The 16,954-nt window shown below is 42.2% G+C and overlaps 1 protein-coding gene across 3 annotated transcripts in view; it reads left to right on the top strand.

The window, feature by feature from the left end:
* The first annotated feature begins 5,686 nt into the window (after positions 1-5,686).
* SORL1 (sortilin related receptor 1) overlaps positions 5,687-16,954 on the top strand; it is a 231,647-nt gene continuing 220,379 nt past the window's right edge. For 2 of the 3 annotated variants that reach the window (XM_075604362.1, XM_075604361.1), the window contains exon 1: positions 5,688-6,128. In XM_075604362.1, the coding sequence (XP_075460477.1) occupies positions 5,850-6,128 (279 nt within the window). In that variant the 5' untranslated portion in view covers positions 5,688-5,849. Of the gene's footprint in view, positions 6,129-16,954 lie in introns of all 3 variants that reach the window. The other variant, XM_075604363.1, reaches the window with a different exon arrangement.

Here is a 16,954-nt window from a genome sequence, read left to right as displayed (position 1 = left end):
AGATACCAGGATTATAAAACGTGATATTTATTTCACAAATAGCATAGAAAATGTACAGTACACTTACAAAGAAAAAAATGCTCGAGTAGGCTCGCAGCAGCATTCCTCAGCGTTCTGTTTTGGTTGATTCCCGCTTCCGCGTCCGGAGGATGGTACTGCAAACAGCTGCTACGGTGGCCGACGGCATACATAATACCTCCACAGAACTACGCGTTTCGCTAAACAGCTTCGTCAGATGACGACCCTACACAAGCATTTTTACATAAACGAGGGCACCCCGCCCCGGCGAAACACGTTGAATCAGTGTCTGTGGGGACTAGAATCTGAAGTACTGGCAGCCGAGTGACCAGAGAAGCCACATTCGACCCGACTGCATTAGTCACAGGAAGTGGCGCATGCGGAAGCGAAGACGGCAGCTGGCAGAGATCGGCAGAGCACCAGCAATCTTCACACCAGTCCTCTCCCATGAACTTTACTTTTGTTCTAAATGTGAATGCAAACTTTGCATCTGTACTTGTGCAATACATATTGTGACATACATACCATACCATTGTGATTTCTTCTTACTTCCCGAGAAACACTGGATTTAATGACACACCACAGTGCTCCCAACAGAGAGAGACAATCCGTGAGCGGAACAAATACATTTTTCCTAGATAGAAGCTAAATTTCCCAACTGGCTACACCATTATTTTTATTCTTTATTCCACATATTCACGACGTGTCCTGAAAGAGCTCCCCTTCACTGGAAGACGACGCAGTGCTAGATGTGCCTGCAATACTTTGCTAACCCCTGACATTAAACCAGATCTGTTAAAGAAAGATCTCCCTCCAGAAGTCTATAAAAGTTTACCTAATATAATGGTAGTATCTTGCCCCGAACAGGTCCTGCTCTTTAAAAAGAAGTTACTATAAGTATTAAAAAACATGATTTTCTTAATCTCTAGCTTCTGAGGTAACATTTAGACGGCAATGTTCTCTGAGACCTTTATTTTAACCCCCCGAACATGTAATATTTCACATGCTTATACCCCAAAAAAACAACGGGTTGGAGATGGGAACAAGAGAACGATTACATTAAGTAAATAAATACAAAAAACTGGCGATCTACTGATTTTCTGTGAGTCTCGTTGATTTAGGGTCAGTCTTACTAATTTTTATAATCAGGGTTTTATAGACTTCTGATGAGTCTCTGATAAGGAAACAAATTGCTGTTTTCTATTAAAAGGCAATGATTTTGGTTTTGGGGATTGATATCTCTGAAAACTGCTTATGTTCTAAAGACTCCGCTGACTGTCTGTGGGGGTTATTTACTAATGTCTCCAACCTGCACAACTGGACTAAACCCAGAACAAAAAACAGTACCAGCTTTACCATAGAAAATGAATCCCTTGTTTTTTCCCTTTGCTATGTCTGGTGTATGCTCCTTTAACTTGCAGAAGATAATTGAAAGTACTGGGATCTTCTTTTATAAATGATAAACAAGCTGCAGTTTTATTTTCAGACCACACTGATAAATAAACCCTGTTGCTTTTAATGTCTTCTGGCTGAAAAACTCTGGCAACATGGACTGAAAAAACTGCAGCAGACTTATCAAAGGAAAGAAATCCTGCTTTGAATTGGGTTCCTTTTCTTTGATAAATCTGGGTCTGTTTTATTGCTCCAATGTTTCCTGGTTTTGCAGCTGTGAGACTTTGATTAATAGACCTCAAATTTTTTTTTATTCCTTTGGTACATTATCCTTGGTTTGTTTGGAACAGTTTAGCAGAAAGACAGCACCCAACTTACCAAAGCAATTGAATACCAATAAAAGCAATGGGATTTTACTAATGTATTATTTATTATTTAATTAATAATGCATGTTTATTCATATAGTCCTAGCAATGTACACAGCGATTTACAAAATAGACGATACAATACAATACAGGGAATTGTAACAGGGGCAAAATGAATGCAAAAAACAGTAACATATTAAGTGCCAGATCGACAAAAGGGGTGGTAAGCTTATAAAAAAATGGACATGTGCTCGCGAGTTCCAGTCAGTGCCGGACTGAGAGAGTAGCGCTCCCCTGGGCAGGCTAAAAATGTGTTGCCCCTCCTCCTGCAGTGGCATTTGTCACGTGGTGCCGTGTTGCCATGACAACTTGATGCCACAAAAAGGTGAGTGCAACATTCTTAACTTTTTGCTGTGTGTGCGCTCCGACCCCGGTGCCATCTTTTTTTCAGAGTCCTCCGCAGCTTCGTCAATGTAGTATTGTATGTCTTTATTTATATAGCGCCATTAATGTACATAGCGCTTCACAGTAGTAATACAGGTGACAATCTTATAAATAACAAATAATATAACACATAAAAAGGAGAAGTGCTTCAGACATAAAAGTAACATTTAGGAAAAGAAGTCCCTGCTCTGAAGAGCTTACAATCTAATTGGTTGACAAAGGGATATTTGTGTAAGAGACACACAGAAAGATCCCCACTAGGACGCACTGCAGACCTGAGTGATATTAGATCCTGGTCTATAAGTGCGCTTGACATACAACATATATATATTTTATTAATTCAATCGTTAAAAATTCCTAAAAACCCTGAAACTGTTTGTGTGTCTAAAGTGTCAGGCCTCTCAGTGAGACAAGAAGTAGTATTCAGTGGTGAAGCTTTTGTATTACACCATTGCCGATTATCCTCTTAAAAGGTATCTATCTGCAATTAACAATATGTAAAGTGATGTTTCAGATAGCACTAGATTTAGACACACCCAAGTGTATTAGTACCTATGACAACAGACAGGAGGAATAAACAATCATCACCCACAGTTCAGTATACAGTGTGATCCTTTACGAATACACTCATCCAGATATATGTGGAATTGGTACAAGTGTCAGAATACAGACACTACATTTGAACAGTACACTGGAACTGAACTAATAAGATTTCTATACACTTCAAGAAGGCACATCCCAATGTTAATGTTCATGGGATAAGCTCCTGATAGGTCACTACCACTTGTTCACTAATACTTAGTATAAGATATAGCAGTCATATGTTTTTACATCAAGCCATTATTCCTGATTTATTTCCTCTTAATAAAATATGATGTGCATAAAGGTACTAAGTCTCCTGGTCAGAAAGCGTATTGCACAGCAGATGCTAATGCCAATTATTGACTATGGAGACATAGTATATGGCTCGGCTCCTCAAACCCACCTTAGCAAACTTGACACCCTCTACAATTCAATTTGTCGTTTTGTTCTCCAATGCAACTACAACACACATCACTGCGAAATGCTCAAAGAACTAGATTGGTCATCACTAGAGTCTAGGCGCAAAGTTCACCTTTCCTGTCTCACCCTCAAATACTTTCTGGGCAAGCTACCCAGCTACCTGAACAAGCTCCTCACCCCTACCACATGCAGTACCTATCACCTGAGATCAGACTCCAAAAGACTATTCATGGTCCCAAGACTCAACAAAGTATCCGGACGTTCCTCCTTCTCCTTCCGTGCACCCCAAAACTGGAACAACCTACCAGAGACTCTCATATCCACCACCAGCTTAAGTTCTTTCAAATCTAAGGCTGTCTCACACTTTAATCTGGTCTGTAACTGTTTCATACGCTCATAATATATATTTTCTTTAACTGTGCATGCAATGTCTTGTATATAATGTATACCTTGTTCATTTATGTAACTGTATTTGTAACCATGTATTATTTGTTTTACTCTGTGCCCAGGACATACTTGAAAACGAGAGGTAACTCTCAATGTATTACTTCCTGGTAAAATATTTTATACATAAATAAATAAATAAAATCTATAGATACCTTTTAAGAGGATAATCGGCAATGGTGTAATACAAAAGCTTCACCACTGAATACTACTTCTTGTCTCACTGAGAGGCCTGACACTTTAGACACACAAACAGCTTCAGGGTTTTTAGAAATTTTTAACGATTTAATTAATAAAATATATATATGTTGTATGTCAAGCGCACTTATAGACCAGGATCTAATATCACTCAGGTCTGCAGTGCGTCCTAGTGGGGATCTTTCTGTGTGTCTCTTACACAAATATCCCCTTTGTCGATGTATTTATCCCTGGCAGCACGCTACCTAAATCATTTATTGATATAGAGTTTAGAGTGAGGTTTCGCTAATCCTTCAATCTAATTGGTTGGTAGGAAGAACGTACAGAGAGAGTAGGAGGGCTTCTGGTAAGTTCGTCTGCAAGGGTCGACGATTAATGTATCAGGTGTAAAGTATCAGCCATGGAGCTACTCATATGCTTCCTTAAGCAGGTGTGTTTTAAGGTGGGTCTTAAAGGTGGATAGAGAGGATTCTAGTTGGGTATTGAGGTGAAAGGCATTCCAGAGGTGTGGGGCAGTCAGTGAGAAAGATTTTAGGTGGAAGAGGGCTTTAGATACAAAAAGGGTAGAGAAAAGAGATCTTTAAGCAGAATGCAAGAGTCGGGATGGTGTATAGTGAGAAATTAGGGCTGAGATGTAAGGAGGGGCAGATTGTAGGGGAGACAGCTGAGAGGCAGGAAGGCTAGACAGCGGGAGGTTACAGTAGTCGAGACGGGATCGAATGAGGGTCTGTGTCAGAGTGTGTCGGTGGACATCTAAAGATAGTGCGTCGGAGTGGCAGGCGCGGGACTCGGAATGGTGGAAGCGTCACTTTAATATTGATGAGGGCGCTCGGCCACGTGGAACTTTGACAAGGCGACGAAGCGGAACCGTTTGTGCACGCCGTCCCGCACAGCCGCTCTGTCAATGTCCTGCGTGGCAGAGCTCCCTCGTCAATGTCCCTTGATGCTGCTGCTCCGAGTCCCACGAACACCCACCACTCTGATGCGCCATCTTTACATGTCTTTCGATATTGACAAGGCTGCACACGACTCTGACAATTATAAATGGCGCTGGGGTAAGTGCGCGGCGCCCCTTTTCGGTTGACGCCCAAGGAGGGTGCCCGGCCAGCCCGCCTCTTAATCCAGCAGCTCCCCTTGCACTTAAAGGGTTAAGGAGCTTCACTCCAGTTAACATCAATTATATCAAAAAAATATTGCACTGGTTTTGCAGCTAGGAGACTTTAGTAAATGACTCAATATGGTGGTTTTATTTGGGCATACGTATTGCAGAAAAACAGCACAAGAGAAAGGGAATCTCATTAAAAGCAAAAAATATATATATTATAAACATGGTTTTTTTTTGCATACCGAAAAATCCATACATTTATTAAATAAATAGGAGTGTATGTATCAAGGCAACAGTGTTGCACCTTTTGGATAAAAACAACTTCCCATATCCCAAATAAAAAAAATGTTGCTTTCAATTGATTTTTTTGTTAACTTTGTTACCTTTGGAGCAATTGTTTTGCCCTTGAATGCACCACTGTGGCCTTGGTACATAAACCCTACATATTCATAGTGCTTTAGACATATCTGTACTGCTTTGCTGCAGCTTTTATTTTGCGATAGGATTGAAACACTCTTTTCTCTGTACATTATGTGATCGCTGAGCAGCCGTTTCATGCAGCACCAGGCACGCTGCAAGGGGCTCTGACACAGACTGAGGTGGTCCCAGCGCGTGGAGCCGCAGCATGCGCCAGACACGTGACCAAGTCCCCGCTCTTATTTTATACGCTCTATTATGATAATCCATAGACAGAGCGGAGGGGGAAACAGGCGCGTGCAACCTCCGTCCCCCAAGTTCCAAGCAGGCACGCGCGCTGCTGCGCCTTGTGCCCGTAGGCGGCGCCCTTGAGCTGCTCTCAGTCAGAGAAGCGGCGTTCGCCCGAGTACAGGCAGTGAGGAGAGTCGGTTCTGAGAGGGAGAGGGGGGCTTGGTTCTTGGATAATGGCGACAACACGAATGAGGCTGTGGCTGCTCTTCTTAGCTTTGCTGTTCGCCGCCGGTCTGTTCTGCGGCGTGGACCGGGTCGGGGCGAGGACCCTGCAGGTTCCGGGCGGGTGGGCTGCTAGTGAGCAGGAAGCCGATGTGAGGACGGTGAGCGCCCGTTACCCCGGAGAGTCGGGCAGAAGGTGGGAGCGAGACGAGCAGCAGCAGCAGCAACAACAACGGCCCCGGAGAAGGAGTAGCGGCGAGCCCGAGCATCCTGTCAAGGTGTACGGCCAGGTGAGCACAGGCCTGTCAGGGATACACAAGCTACGGTGTGAAGGGAGAATCCCCCCTTACTAACCATCACTATACAGAGAATGCAGCCCCTCATTGTACTCACTCATGCTCTTGTTAATGGTCTACGACAGGGGTCTTCAACCAGTTATCCAAAGGGGCAGCAAGCTTAATATCATTTTAGATTTAAAAACTTGAGAATTATATCTCAATATTTTGTAAGCATGTAGAACAGTTGTGTGTGTGCGTGTGATATATATATATATATATATTTTTTTTTTTGTATGTTTATATCAATCTCAATCATTCACTTACTGTATATGGGTAAAATTGCACTTTGCTCCTGCTAATTTCATACTAGTTGCTTGGGCAGCTGAGTACAAGGGTCACATCAAGGTCTGCGGGACGCCAGTTTAAGAACCCTGGTATAGGATCATCAGATGCTACAGACTTGAGTATTTGGGTTTACTCTTCTATGGCAGGCGGCATCAATCATTGTTATTTCTTTGGTTATTATGAGTGAGCCTAATGTATTGATCAGTGTTTGTTTTGTAACGTTTTTTTGTGTTATCCTCATAGTGTAACATATTGCGGAACACAAACCCTCTCTAATGGCGCGTCTGAGATCAGATGCATTGTACATTTTTTTTGTATGTGGTACAATTTTCAAATGACCTGTAAATTGCATGGAACCTTTTAGGGATGCCTGTGGAACCCAAGTATTTATAGGAAAACCATTGTTGCTGATTGTAAGGGAATATTTAGATTATTGACAGTGTCTAATATGCTTGTAGTTGTTTGGTGTGGGTCTCCCTCAATGGAAGGTAATGACTTGGCTATTGGAAGTGAGTCTTTAATTTATAGGTATTTGGAGTACTCCTTGTAAAGGGATTGGGTATCAGTAGTGAGTCTCAGGCTGTGATTATACACAAAAACGCCAGTGGTGTCGCCCGTAGCGACACCACACAGCACAAAAACAAGTGTTATACATACCTGAAAACTGCCTATACCAAATCCACCAGTCTCCCCGCTTGCTACTGCAAAGCGGGAGACAATTGGAGCGTTTTCAAAATTTGTTTTTGGGTTGCGACTGCCACGTTACGTGACGTGGCCGTCCAATCAAAAAAAAAAAAAAAGATTTCGCCCTGCAGGTGTGCACGCATGTCATAGATGCGCGCTCCCTGCAGTTCGGCTGTATAATCGCGGCCTCGCTCACTGGAAGGGGTTTGGATACCTATTCTAAGCTATGGGATATTGGGAGTTCATTTCACTACAAATATCCAATCCCTTTCTAATAAGTGAGACTTCATCCTAAATTCTAGTTTCTTACAATGATTGAAACCCATTACAAACATCCAATTCCCTTTTGAGTTTCGCTCGCTGCCAAAATCTATGGATATTACTTAATGCCAAAACATTTATCAATATTTTACTCAGCCACAATATCCACTCCCCCTCCCCTTCCAAGTGTATGTATATATGTATAGGACAGGTACTCCTGTGTGAAATGTATTAGCTCAACGTTTCGGCCATAACTGAACTCTTGCGATAGATGGATATAATCTGTCTGTTTTTTGTGTACACACACACACACACTATAATGTTATAAATGTAAAGGTGTGTTTTGTGTGTACACACTGTACAGCCCTGCGGAATATGTTGGCACTTTACATATAGACTATAGTAAAAAGGAAACAAAGGGAGTGCATGCATCATAATAAACACTTCACCCAAACCAAAGTCTGATAGAATAAACACAGCACTGCAAGGCTAGTGCAGGAAAGGATTATACCGTAGTAGAAAAGCCAACATTTCTGTTTTTATCAGCCCTGATAAAGGTCACACATTGGACCGAAATTTAGTTTTTGGATTTCAGTATAATCGTTTTCTGCACTATAGTCTTGCAGTGCTGTGTATTTTCTTTCTTCAGTTTGGGTGGAAAAAAAAAATGTGTGTGTGTTGGATATTGGGAGTAAGAATTATATTTATAGATATTGGGAGTGATTTTGATATATTCATAGGCAGTGGTCGACAAATCACCAAAAAATCTACTCGCCACCTAGTACCAAACGTGTGCTGCTTGGGCCAATAGGAGCTCACCACGATGTTAAATCCACTCGCCCGGGGCGTGCAAATGTATAGGTTTGTCGAACACTGTTCATAGGTATTGGGAGTACGTCTCGCTCCTTGAGAAGGGATTGGATATCGGGAGTGAGTCTTTTATATGTGGAAGGGAATCTCACTTATTTTAAATCAACGGAAGACCGGTCCAACTCACTGAAAGCTTTCAGAACAGAAACCTGATTTCCAGGCATTTTTCTCCAAGTAATGCTCAGAAATGTTATGATCTCAAGTTTCAATTGTGTTGCTCATTTTAATTGGAGGGGGAAGGATCGGTCCGTATTTTTGGCTTGTTGCCGCGGTCATTTAATAGCGGGGGGAAGGGGGGGGGAAGGGAGAAAAAGTGGTCTCCTGGCTATTGATGCCTGGGTGGGTTAAAAACTCTTCCAACCTGGGCATTAATGACCAGATAATGCTCAGTCCTTCAGAGGTTATAAAATTAAATTAATTATACCTCGTTCTCCCATCAAACCGCCCAAAACGGTAACAGGAAAGAAAATGCTGATATTGCTTTTGTTTTTGCTTAGTGCTCTGTATTTGTGAAAGAAAATTGCTAAGTCAGGCATGCACCAGTCCCCATAAGTGTCATTGTTTCAGTAAGGAAGAAAAGGAGCAGCCTAGTGACAATGTCATTGTTTCAAGTGAGTGAAACTGGTTTGAGTCACAGTAAGTAGAAGATAATACTATCAAAACATTGGAACTGACAGCAGGTATGGGACATTTGATCCAGCTAGTTTTTGAATTTTGCCTACTTAATTCATGTAATTACTGCATTTGTCTTTATCTCTTCTGCTAGGATACTATTCCATATACAGTATGTACAACTTTATTTCAATTCTTCACATTGTCTCTTGAGCTACTAACCAACAGCTTAACCCAATTACAGGGCCCCAAGCCCTGGGAGTGACACTATCACACTTAAATAAATAACCACCGTCTTCTCTCCTTCTTTTTTTTTTTTTAATTTATTTATTTTTAATTTATTTTATTTGTACATCTGGTAATTCTTTTTATTTTTGCACCAGTTTTTTTCAGCTGGGAGATATTAGTGACCTGACGATATTGTACTGTAGCCTTAACCCTTTCATTGCCGCAGTGGCCGCAGCACCTGAGTGACATGGCACTTGCGATCATGTGACGTCTTCTCTGAGCAGGAACTTTTTGACGTAGCTACTACATCATTGGGGCCCCCTTTAGTGCCAGACCCTATGACATAGTAGCTATGTCTTAAGGACACCCAAAAGGTCATTTCAGTTCAGTTTTTGATCATTTCTGAAGACCCTTTTCTGCCTTCTACAACTCCATACAATTATTCTGATTTGGTTTACTCAATACAATATACATGATTACCGATTTTTGTTCTAGAAATAAACATTTACAATTTTAGATTTTGGGTACATGAGGCTATGAAGCTATGTTCCTGTACCACTTCAAAGTGAATTTATCCTCTGAGATGTGTTCCTTTAAAAATGATCACAAATATGGTAATATTAGTAATACCAAAGAAATGTATCATATCTGTAATTGAAATGCCTCCATTTGACAGTAATTTAGTACACGTTAAGTTTTACTTCCCTTGAAGAAGTTCCCCCACTTGCTCTCCCGCTAGAGCTGTAAAAGTCGTACCGGGAACTACCGGGGGAAACAAAACAGCTGTTTAAATCTCTTGTGTGACATGGGGAATTTAAGCAACCAGGTAGTACCGGCGCAAGCATTTACCGTATGTATCTTGGCAAACAGGGTGTCAGAGGAACTGAATTCACGCGGTTCAACTCCAGAGACCCACTGCAAAAGGGGGGGAGAAACTGTTACATTTTTTTTTATTGTAAGTGAATATTACATGTTGTATTTTTAAATTGCTGCTGTTTTGGTAACTTTATTGTAAGGTATACAAATTTTGTGTGTTTAAGATGTATGTAAAATCTAATATGTATTTGCGATTCTCCTTGGTTTACTGAGTTTTTTATTTTTATTTTTAATGTGCCAAGTTCACAGAGCAATTTACTTTACAACTCAATTATATTAATCTACTGTAGCCTAGTTTACAAAACATATTTGCTTTCCTGTTTTAAAATACTCTTTATTAAATGCATATTTAATTCATTTATAAGGTGTTTAAGTCTTCTCCAGCACACTGAAGATGACTTCGCTGCATATTGGAAAACACAACTACTGCTTGAAAGGTGTGACCACAAAAGTCACATTGAAGATCCTGGCAAGGCCTACTTTTTGCATTTTTTCCCTAGGTTGATAAAATCAGTTGAAATTATTTAATATGGGCCGCGATTAATGCAACAGATGATAAGATGGCAACAGTTGTTCAAATTTATCAGTATTTTATCGAAAACTATGACTTTTACAAATTTTCGCCAGCTCCTCGTGTGGAAGCGTGCAATAAGGAAAAAGTTACGTAGCGATCCATGTTTTTTTCGTATTGATCCCGATTTTATTGGAGGGTATTGGTGTGTATCGACGGGTTTTTCCCGTATCTATGATCATACAGACGGCGAAAGGTTGTGTTAAAACCATGTAAGAAACATCAGTCGCTGGCAACCAGCACCGGCTTCCAATAACAGTCCGACCGTCAGTGACAACCCTTGCTGTCTGTCCACGCACGGATACCTGCAGCCTGAGCCGGATTTCGCATACAGTTTCGAGCAAGCTTGCATGTACCTAAGCGATTTCCAGCCTCATCAGCTGACTACAGGTGTAGTAGTCCCGCTGTCACCTGTCAACAACGTGTATGATCAAGAATACGGGACTGGCAGTGGCTCAGCGCCAGCTGATTGGGAAAAGTCTATGGTGAGTAATGTTGTTGTATTTTATTCTGTTTTTTTATTTTGAAAATATCAATATCAGGGCGATTCAAAAGTCAAGCGATTCTCCTGTAAGCAATATCATTGGCTGAGCGGCTTCTACAGTAGATACTGAACAATTGGTGGAACGCTAGGCGCATGCACATTGTAACCTTGAAACGCATAGGCGTGTCATCACATCAACGGTAGGCGCATGCGCATGTGAACAGGAGACGCCCCCGAGAAAATTATTGGTGGGACTGACTGGGAACTTCTTTAGGGGACTGACCATTACAGTAAAACTTTTATTTTTGTTTTTCCTCAGAAAAGAAAACTTTGTCATTTCATGCGGAAAACGGCAAATGGAGGGATTTCGATGGATAATATCGCTTTGTGTAATAATGCCTGCACATTGCTGAATCGGATTTAAAAAAAACAAGTACCAGAGTCTACAGTTTAGTGTCCGTTGTTATTGATTAGGATAGAATACCTGAAACAGTATGCTGATGTTTTCAGACCGTATTTAATACTTTTTTATATATACTGTATAATAAACCCGTGAAAATAAAAAGTATGCATTTATTCTACATGTATTCCAGTACATATGTGTATTCTATACCCGTACAGCATGTATTGTTTTAATACTCTTGTGATGTACAGTACTGAGCATGCCTACAATATACAGTACAGTATGCCTGGACAGTACTGTACATTCTAGAAACACTGTATTTTGTTACAGTATAAAAGGAGCCAATGGAACAATTTAAAACAAATCAACATGTTCTTTTATTGGTGGAGTAAGTACAAAAACATTTATTTACAAATACTGTACAATGTAAAAACATTTTAAGTGCACAGCAATTGAAAACATCAACAGGTGTAGGGTTTACTGCTAGTGAAAACATTTATGTACAGAAAGTCAAAACATTTACAGTCAGTCAGTATGGTTTACAGTCACATGTTGTTAAAAAAAAATCCTTTATTCAGAAAATTTAAAAAACGCAACATCTCCTTTATTAAAGTACAGAAAGTCAAAACATTTACAGTAGGATGGTGTACAGAACAGTCAGTCAGGTCTGCACAACTCCAGTCCTCAACTGGGCCTGTTTGCGGCCCTTTTCAGGATAACCTTGAAAACCGGGCCTGCTTGCGGCCCTCGGGGACTGGAACAAAACATTTACAAAAAATTAACAACATTTGAACACTTATGCCAATGCGTACCCCACCAGATTGTCCTTCCAGGGCCGATGCCTTGTATGGCGCAAAATGCCATTAATGGAGTCTCGAACGCTTTTCGTTAAAGGATCTGTAATTGAAAAAAAGCGCCGCAATTCCTCCACAATAGTCTTTCTTAAATTTTCAGGATGCGCCTTTTTTTTGCGATTTCCTTAATAGTTCACTTTGTAGGCCCACTCGCAGTACACCAAGTAGGATACGTGGTGGTTAAAAATTAACATGGCATACTTGTGGGGTAAACCAGCACTCATAACCCTATACTTCTCCCTGTGTGGCTGGGGCAGGTCGCGCAGGATGATGTCGGGCACCGTCTCGATGCAAGCGTATGTAGGTTGGGTTCTGGGAGCGGGTGTGCTTCTGTGAGCGGGTGTGCTTGCGGCAGCGGGCGAGGGTAGGTTGTCTGAGCTTCCTCCTGTCTTGGTCGCCGTTTTGTCCCCTGGCGTGGTCTTGACGGGGTTGTCATGTTATCCTCCACCTCAACGGCATACATGTACACAATCTTCTGGTGGAGGGGGTGCGCTTGCTGATGGAAGATGGTCGAAGGTCCCATTCATCACATCCATGCCACCCTCCTGATCCGGCGTCGGGGATACAGGGGCATGAACACCGAGCAAATGATGTATCCCCGCTATGTCAGTCTCTATCTTCTGCATCCGTTGATCCATAATTAGCATGGTCTCCAGAAGCAGATCTATCTTTGCCAGCACAATAGAGTTCCCGGGGATATCCACACTTAACCCATTCAGCATGCGGTCTAACGAGCTGGTTCTTGTGCATGGCGTGCTGTGGACATCTGGGTGGATGGGTGCTACGGAGGATGAGATGGGGGTTCCATGGAGAGAAGCGGCAACGTCGCCGAACAAGGGTGGAGAAAGTGACCTGTGGATTTCCGGGAGAGGAGAAGCGGCATAGTCATCTAAGCGTAATGGAGAAAGTGACCCGTGGATTTCAGGGGCACCAGCGGCGTCGAAGAGCAGTGGCGAAGATGGCCTGTGGGTTTTTGGGAGAGCAGCGGCAGCGTCGTGGACGAGTAGTGGAGAAGATGGGCTGTAGATTTCCAGGAGAGCGGCGGCAGAGTCATCGAAGCATAAACGAGGAAGTGGCCTGCGGGTTCGATCGGTTGGCTGCCATTTGTTTTGCGTTGTGAGTACATCACCGAATTTCTTCCTGACATAAGGCTTACGTGTTTTAAAACCCTTAGCCTTTGGGGTCAGCAGAAGGTTTTCTTTATTAGCCTTAGCCTGTCGCCTTGGCTTGGAAACGGCTGTCGCCGCCTTTCGCTTTTTCTGCATTACAGGCACGGCAGGCGAGTGGGTTCCTGCGTCCGTAGAATCGGGGTTGATCCATGGAAGCAGATGGCACAATGCAGTATCTGGACAAGGGCAAGTTCAGATAAAGATCATCGAGTGGTGGGCTATGCAAAGTGTGTAACTTTTTATGCATGGCGACGAGGTACAGGTGTTGAAAGTGGGCGTACTCTAATGTGAGTCATTAACATATAAATACACCATCCATTTTGTGGATTCACTGCACATTGAATACATCGAATATACATTCTTGTGTTTGTATTTCTTTCTACTCGCAGCAATGCCTGTTAAAAAGATTTCAAAGGATCTCAGCATGAGAGTTAAGGAGATGTACACGAGCGGACACCGAATTGCAGATATCAACGCTGGTTAGCTTCTTCTGGCCTCGTTGTGCCATCAACCACCGTGTGCTATCATGCACACGGAAAAACCAAACAACGCACGAGGACACCAACAGTAACTAACGCGTAAGTATATTTATATAACTATATAATACAGTATATCTATCATTGTTTATATTGCTGCATATTAATAGAACAATATATTGTGTAGATCTATCTCATTGTATACTATTTTTACTGCAAATGATGTGCTGTGCTTGTGGCCTACTGCACTGTAAGTTACCGGATTGTTATTTTTCTGTACATTGTAGGGAGACAACTCTTCTGGTCGACAAAATAAGTGAGGAGAATGATGAGAAGAGTGCATTTAGGGTCAAATACACTCTGCAGCAAAATCACAATCTCACTGTATCCGAGACCAGCATAAAGAAGATGAGACGCAGAATTGGATGGAAATATGGACATGTGAGGTTAGTACTGGACAGTACAGGAGGTAAAAGTGTTGTTTAAGAAACTGTACTGTACCTCTAAAATGATTTATTCCTTGTCATTACAGAGCGTACCCCATGATAAGGGACGTTAACAAAATCAAGAGAGTGGTCCAGGCCCAGGCATGGATCGACAGTGGAGAAACTTTCCAGAATTGCATCTTCACTGACGAGTCTACTGTTTCGTTGGAGAGATTTGCCACCTTTGCATTCCACAAAAAAGGTCGCATATCTATGAAGCCGCATCCAAAACACCCAGGGAAGATGCATGTGTGGGGTGCCATCTCTAGGCGTGGACCAGGATGCATCGTCATCTTTGAAGGTACAGTAAAATGTAAGTCACACGCTTTTGCTTTACGCACTGTACTGTACTAGTGTGCAGTTTTTTGAGCACTTTTCTTTTCTTGTTATAGGAATCATGAATAAAGCTTTCTTCCAAGAGAAAATTGTGCCTGAGATTGTGGAATACATCACACGTGAGTTCCCGGATTGTCACCGTTTCTACCAGGACAACGATCCGAAGCACACCGCGTCAACAGCGCATATCCTTGAGCGCGGTATCAACTGGGTGAAGACGCCAGCGGAGTAAGTGCGGTAACCGTGTCTCATTTTTTCCCACTGTTTTTACTGTGTACTGTATCTCTTAAACTAATTGTCCCTTTTTTCCCCCTCCAATGACAGATCGCCAGACTTCAATCCTATCGAAATGGTCTGGCATCAGCTGAAGGACCATATCTGAAAAGTCATGAAACCCTCCAAAAAGGATGTGTTGGCGCAAGGCATACTGAGTTTTTGGAACAATGTACTCACCGTGGAACGATGCAATAAATATATTGACCATATTGCGACTGTGTTGCCCATTTTGATCGCGCGTAATGGGCAAGCATCAGGAAGATAGTATGGTATAGTACTGTACTGTAGTATTGTAAGTACAGTATGATAGAGGTAAGTATGGCACAGATTTTTTCTTTCCTAGTAGTCAGAGTATACTGTAGTTCCAGTATAGACTAGTTTGACAGTACTAACTGCATACTGTAGTCCAATATGGAGTAGCTATACAGTACACAATGCCATAATACAGTATGCACCTACAGTAACTGCTCAATTTTTTTATTTCCAGAGAGAGCAGCACCAGCCATCTGGTTACAAAGTATTTACAGTAACAGTAGTCAGAGTATACTGTAGTTCCAGTATAGACTAGTTTGACAGTACTACACAGCACACAATGCCATAATACAGTATGCACATAACTGCACTAATTTTTTGTTTTCTTGTCTTTTCAGAAAAAAGGATGGACTGTTGGAGAGGGGGGTTATCGTGTACAGTCTGAACTGTTTGTACAGTTAAGTGTACAGTATCTAAACTGCAGTCATGATGTTCACAAAACCTCTCCTCTCTCAATGAACTACTGTACTGTACACAGAATTAAGAAGAAGATAAAGACGGAAAAAATTATATTACTATATATATATATATATATATTGTGACAGAAACCAGGGGATGGTAATAAATTCCATATATAGGGCTCCCAGGATACTGAACAGTTTCTATCCTGTCTGGCCTGGGAGTGCAGCCTTATAATACATGCACTCCATCCCACAGTTTTGGGCAAGCGCTGGAACTGAGGGATTTCTGTCACCTGTCATGCTAATTAGGAATCAGGTATGAAAGACTGATTTCCTGTTTGCTCTGGTCTCTTCTCCAGAGCCTGGAAGGCTGCTGAACACAGTGGGGAGAAGCCCCTTCCCCACACAGGTTCAATTGTTCTATTCATTTGGCTAAGTCTGCAAAAGTACCTTGTTTTGTTGTTGGAAAGTGGAAAAGCCACTTCCACCCTGAGTTAGGGAAATCTAAGTTAAGTTATCGCTCAGGTGAGCAGCTTTTGTTTTGATGTGTTTTGTTGTATGCACTGTGGCAGTCTCAGTGCCTGGGACTGACTAAACCAGGCACAGCCTGTTTAAAGGAACAGTACGTGACGTCTCCTCATTTAACCTACCCCAAAAGACCGTGTTCTAACCGTCCCGGACAAGCAGCGGAGCCCCGGAGTAAGCTGTTTGTCACATATGGTGGAGAATGCCGGCAGAACACTAAAAGGTCTGGGGGTTAAAGAACTTTAAAAAAAAAAAAAAAAAAAAAAAAAAAAGGTTTTTTTCTCTCTCTCCAAACAAGATGGAAGACGTGGTGAGTGCGCTGGTACGCAATGTCGCTGTCCAGAAAGACGCGAATGAAGCCCTGCAACAGGCGAATGCAAACCAGCATGAGACAAACCGCTTGCTGAGAGAGGAGCAACAGCGGTTCGCTCAGGGCTTACAGCAGGAACTCGAGATCCTGAGGGGGACTATCAGTAACCTTCCACTGGCAGCGGCAGCCCCAGTTCCGAAAATGACCAGGGCAAGCCACTACCTTCAGAAGATGGGACCCTCGGATGATGTGGAAGCCTATCTTCTCACGTTTGAACGCACGGCACAGAGAGAGGGATGGCCAGAAGCTGAGTGGGCTGGTCTAATCGCACCCTTCCTAAGCGGCGAACCCCAGAAGGCT

This window comes from Ascaphus truei, chromosome 6 (genome assembly GCF_040206685.1).
Source record: "Ascaphus truei isolate aAscTru1 chromosome 6, aAscTru1.hap1, whole genome shotgun sequence".
Lineage (NCBI taxonomy): Eukaryota > Metazoa > Chordata > Amphibia > Anura > Ascaphidae > Ascaphus > Ascaphus truei.
The sequence above is the reverse complement of the archived record's forward strand: the minus strand, read 5'-3'. Positions and strand labels throughout refer to the sequence as shown.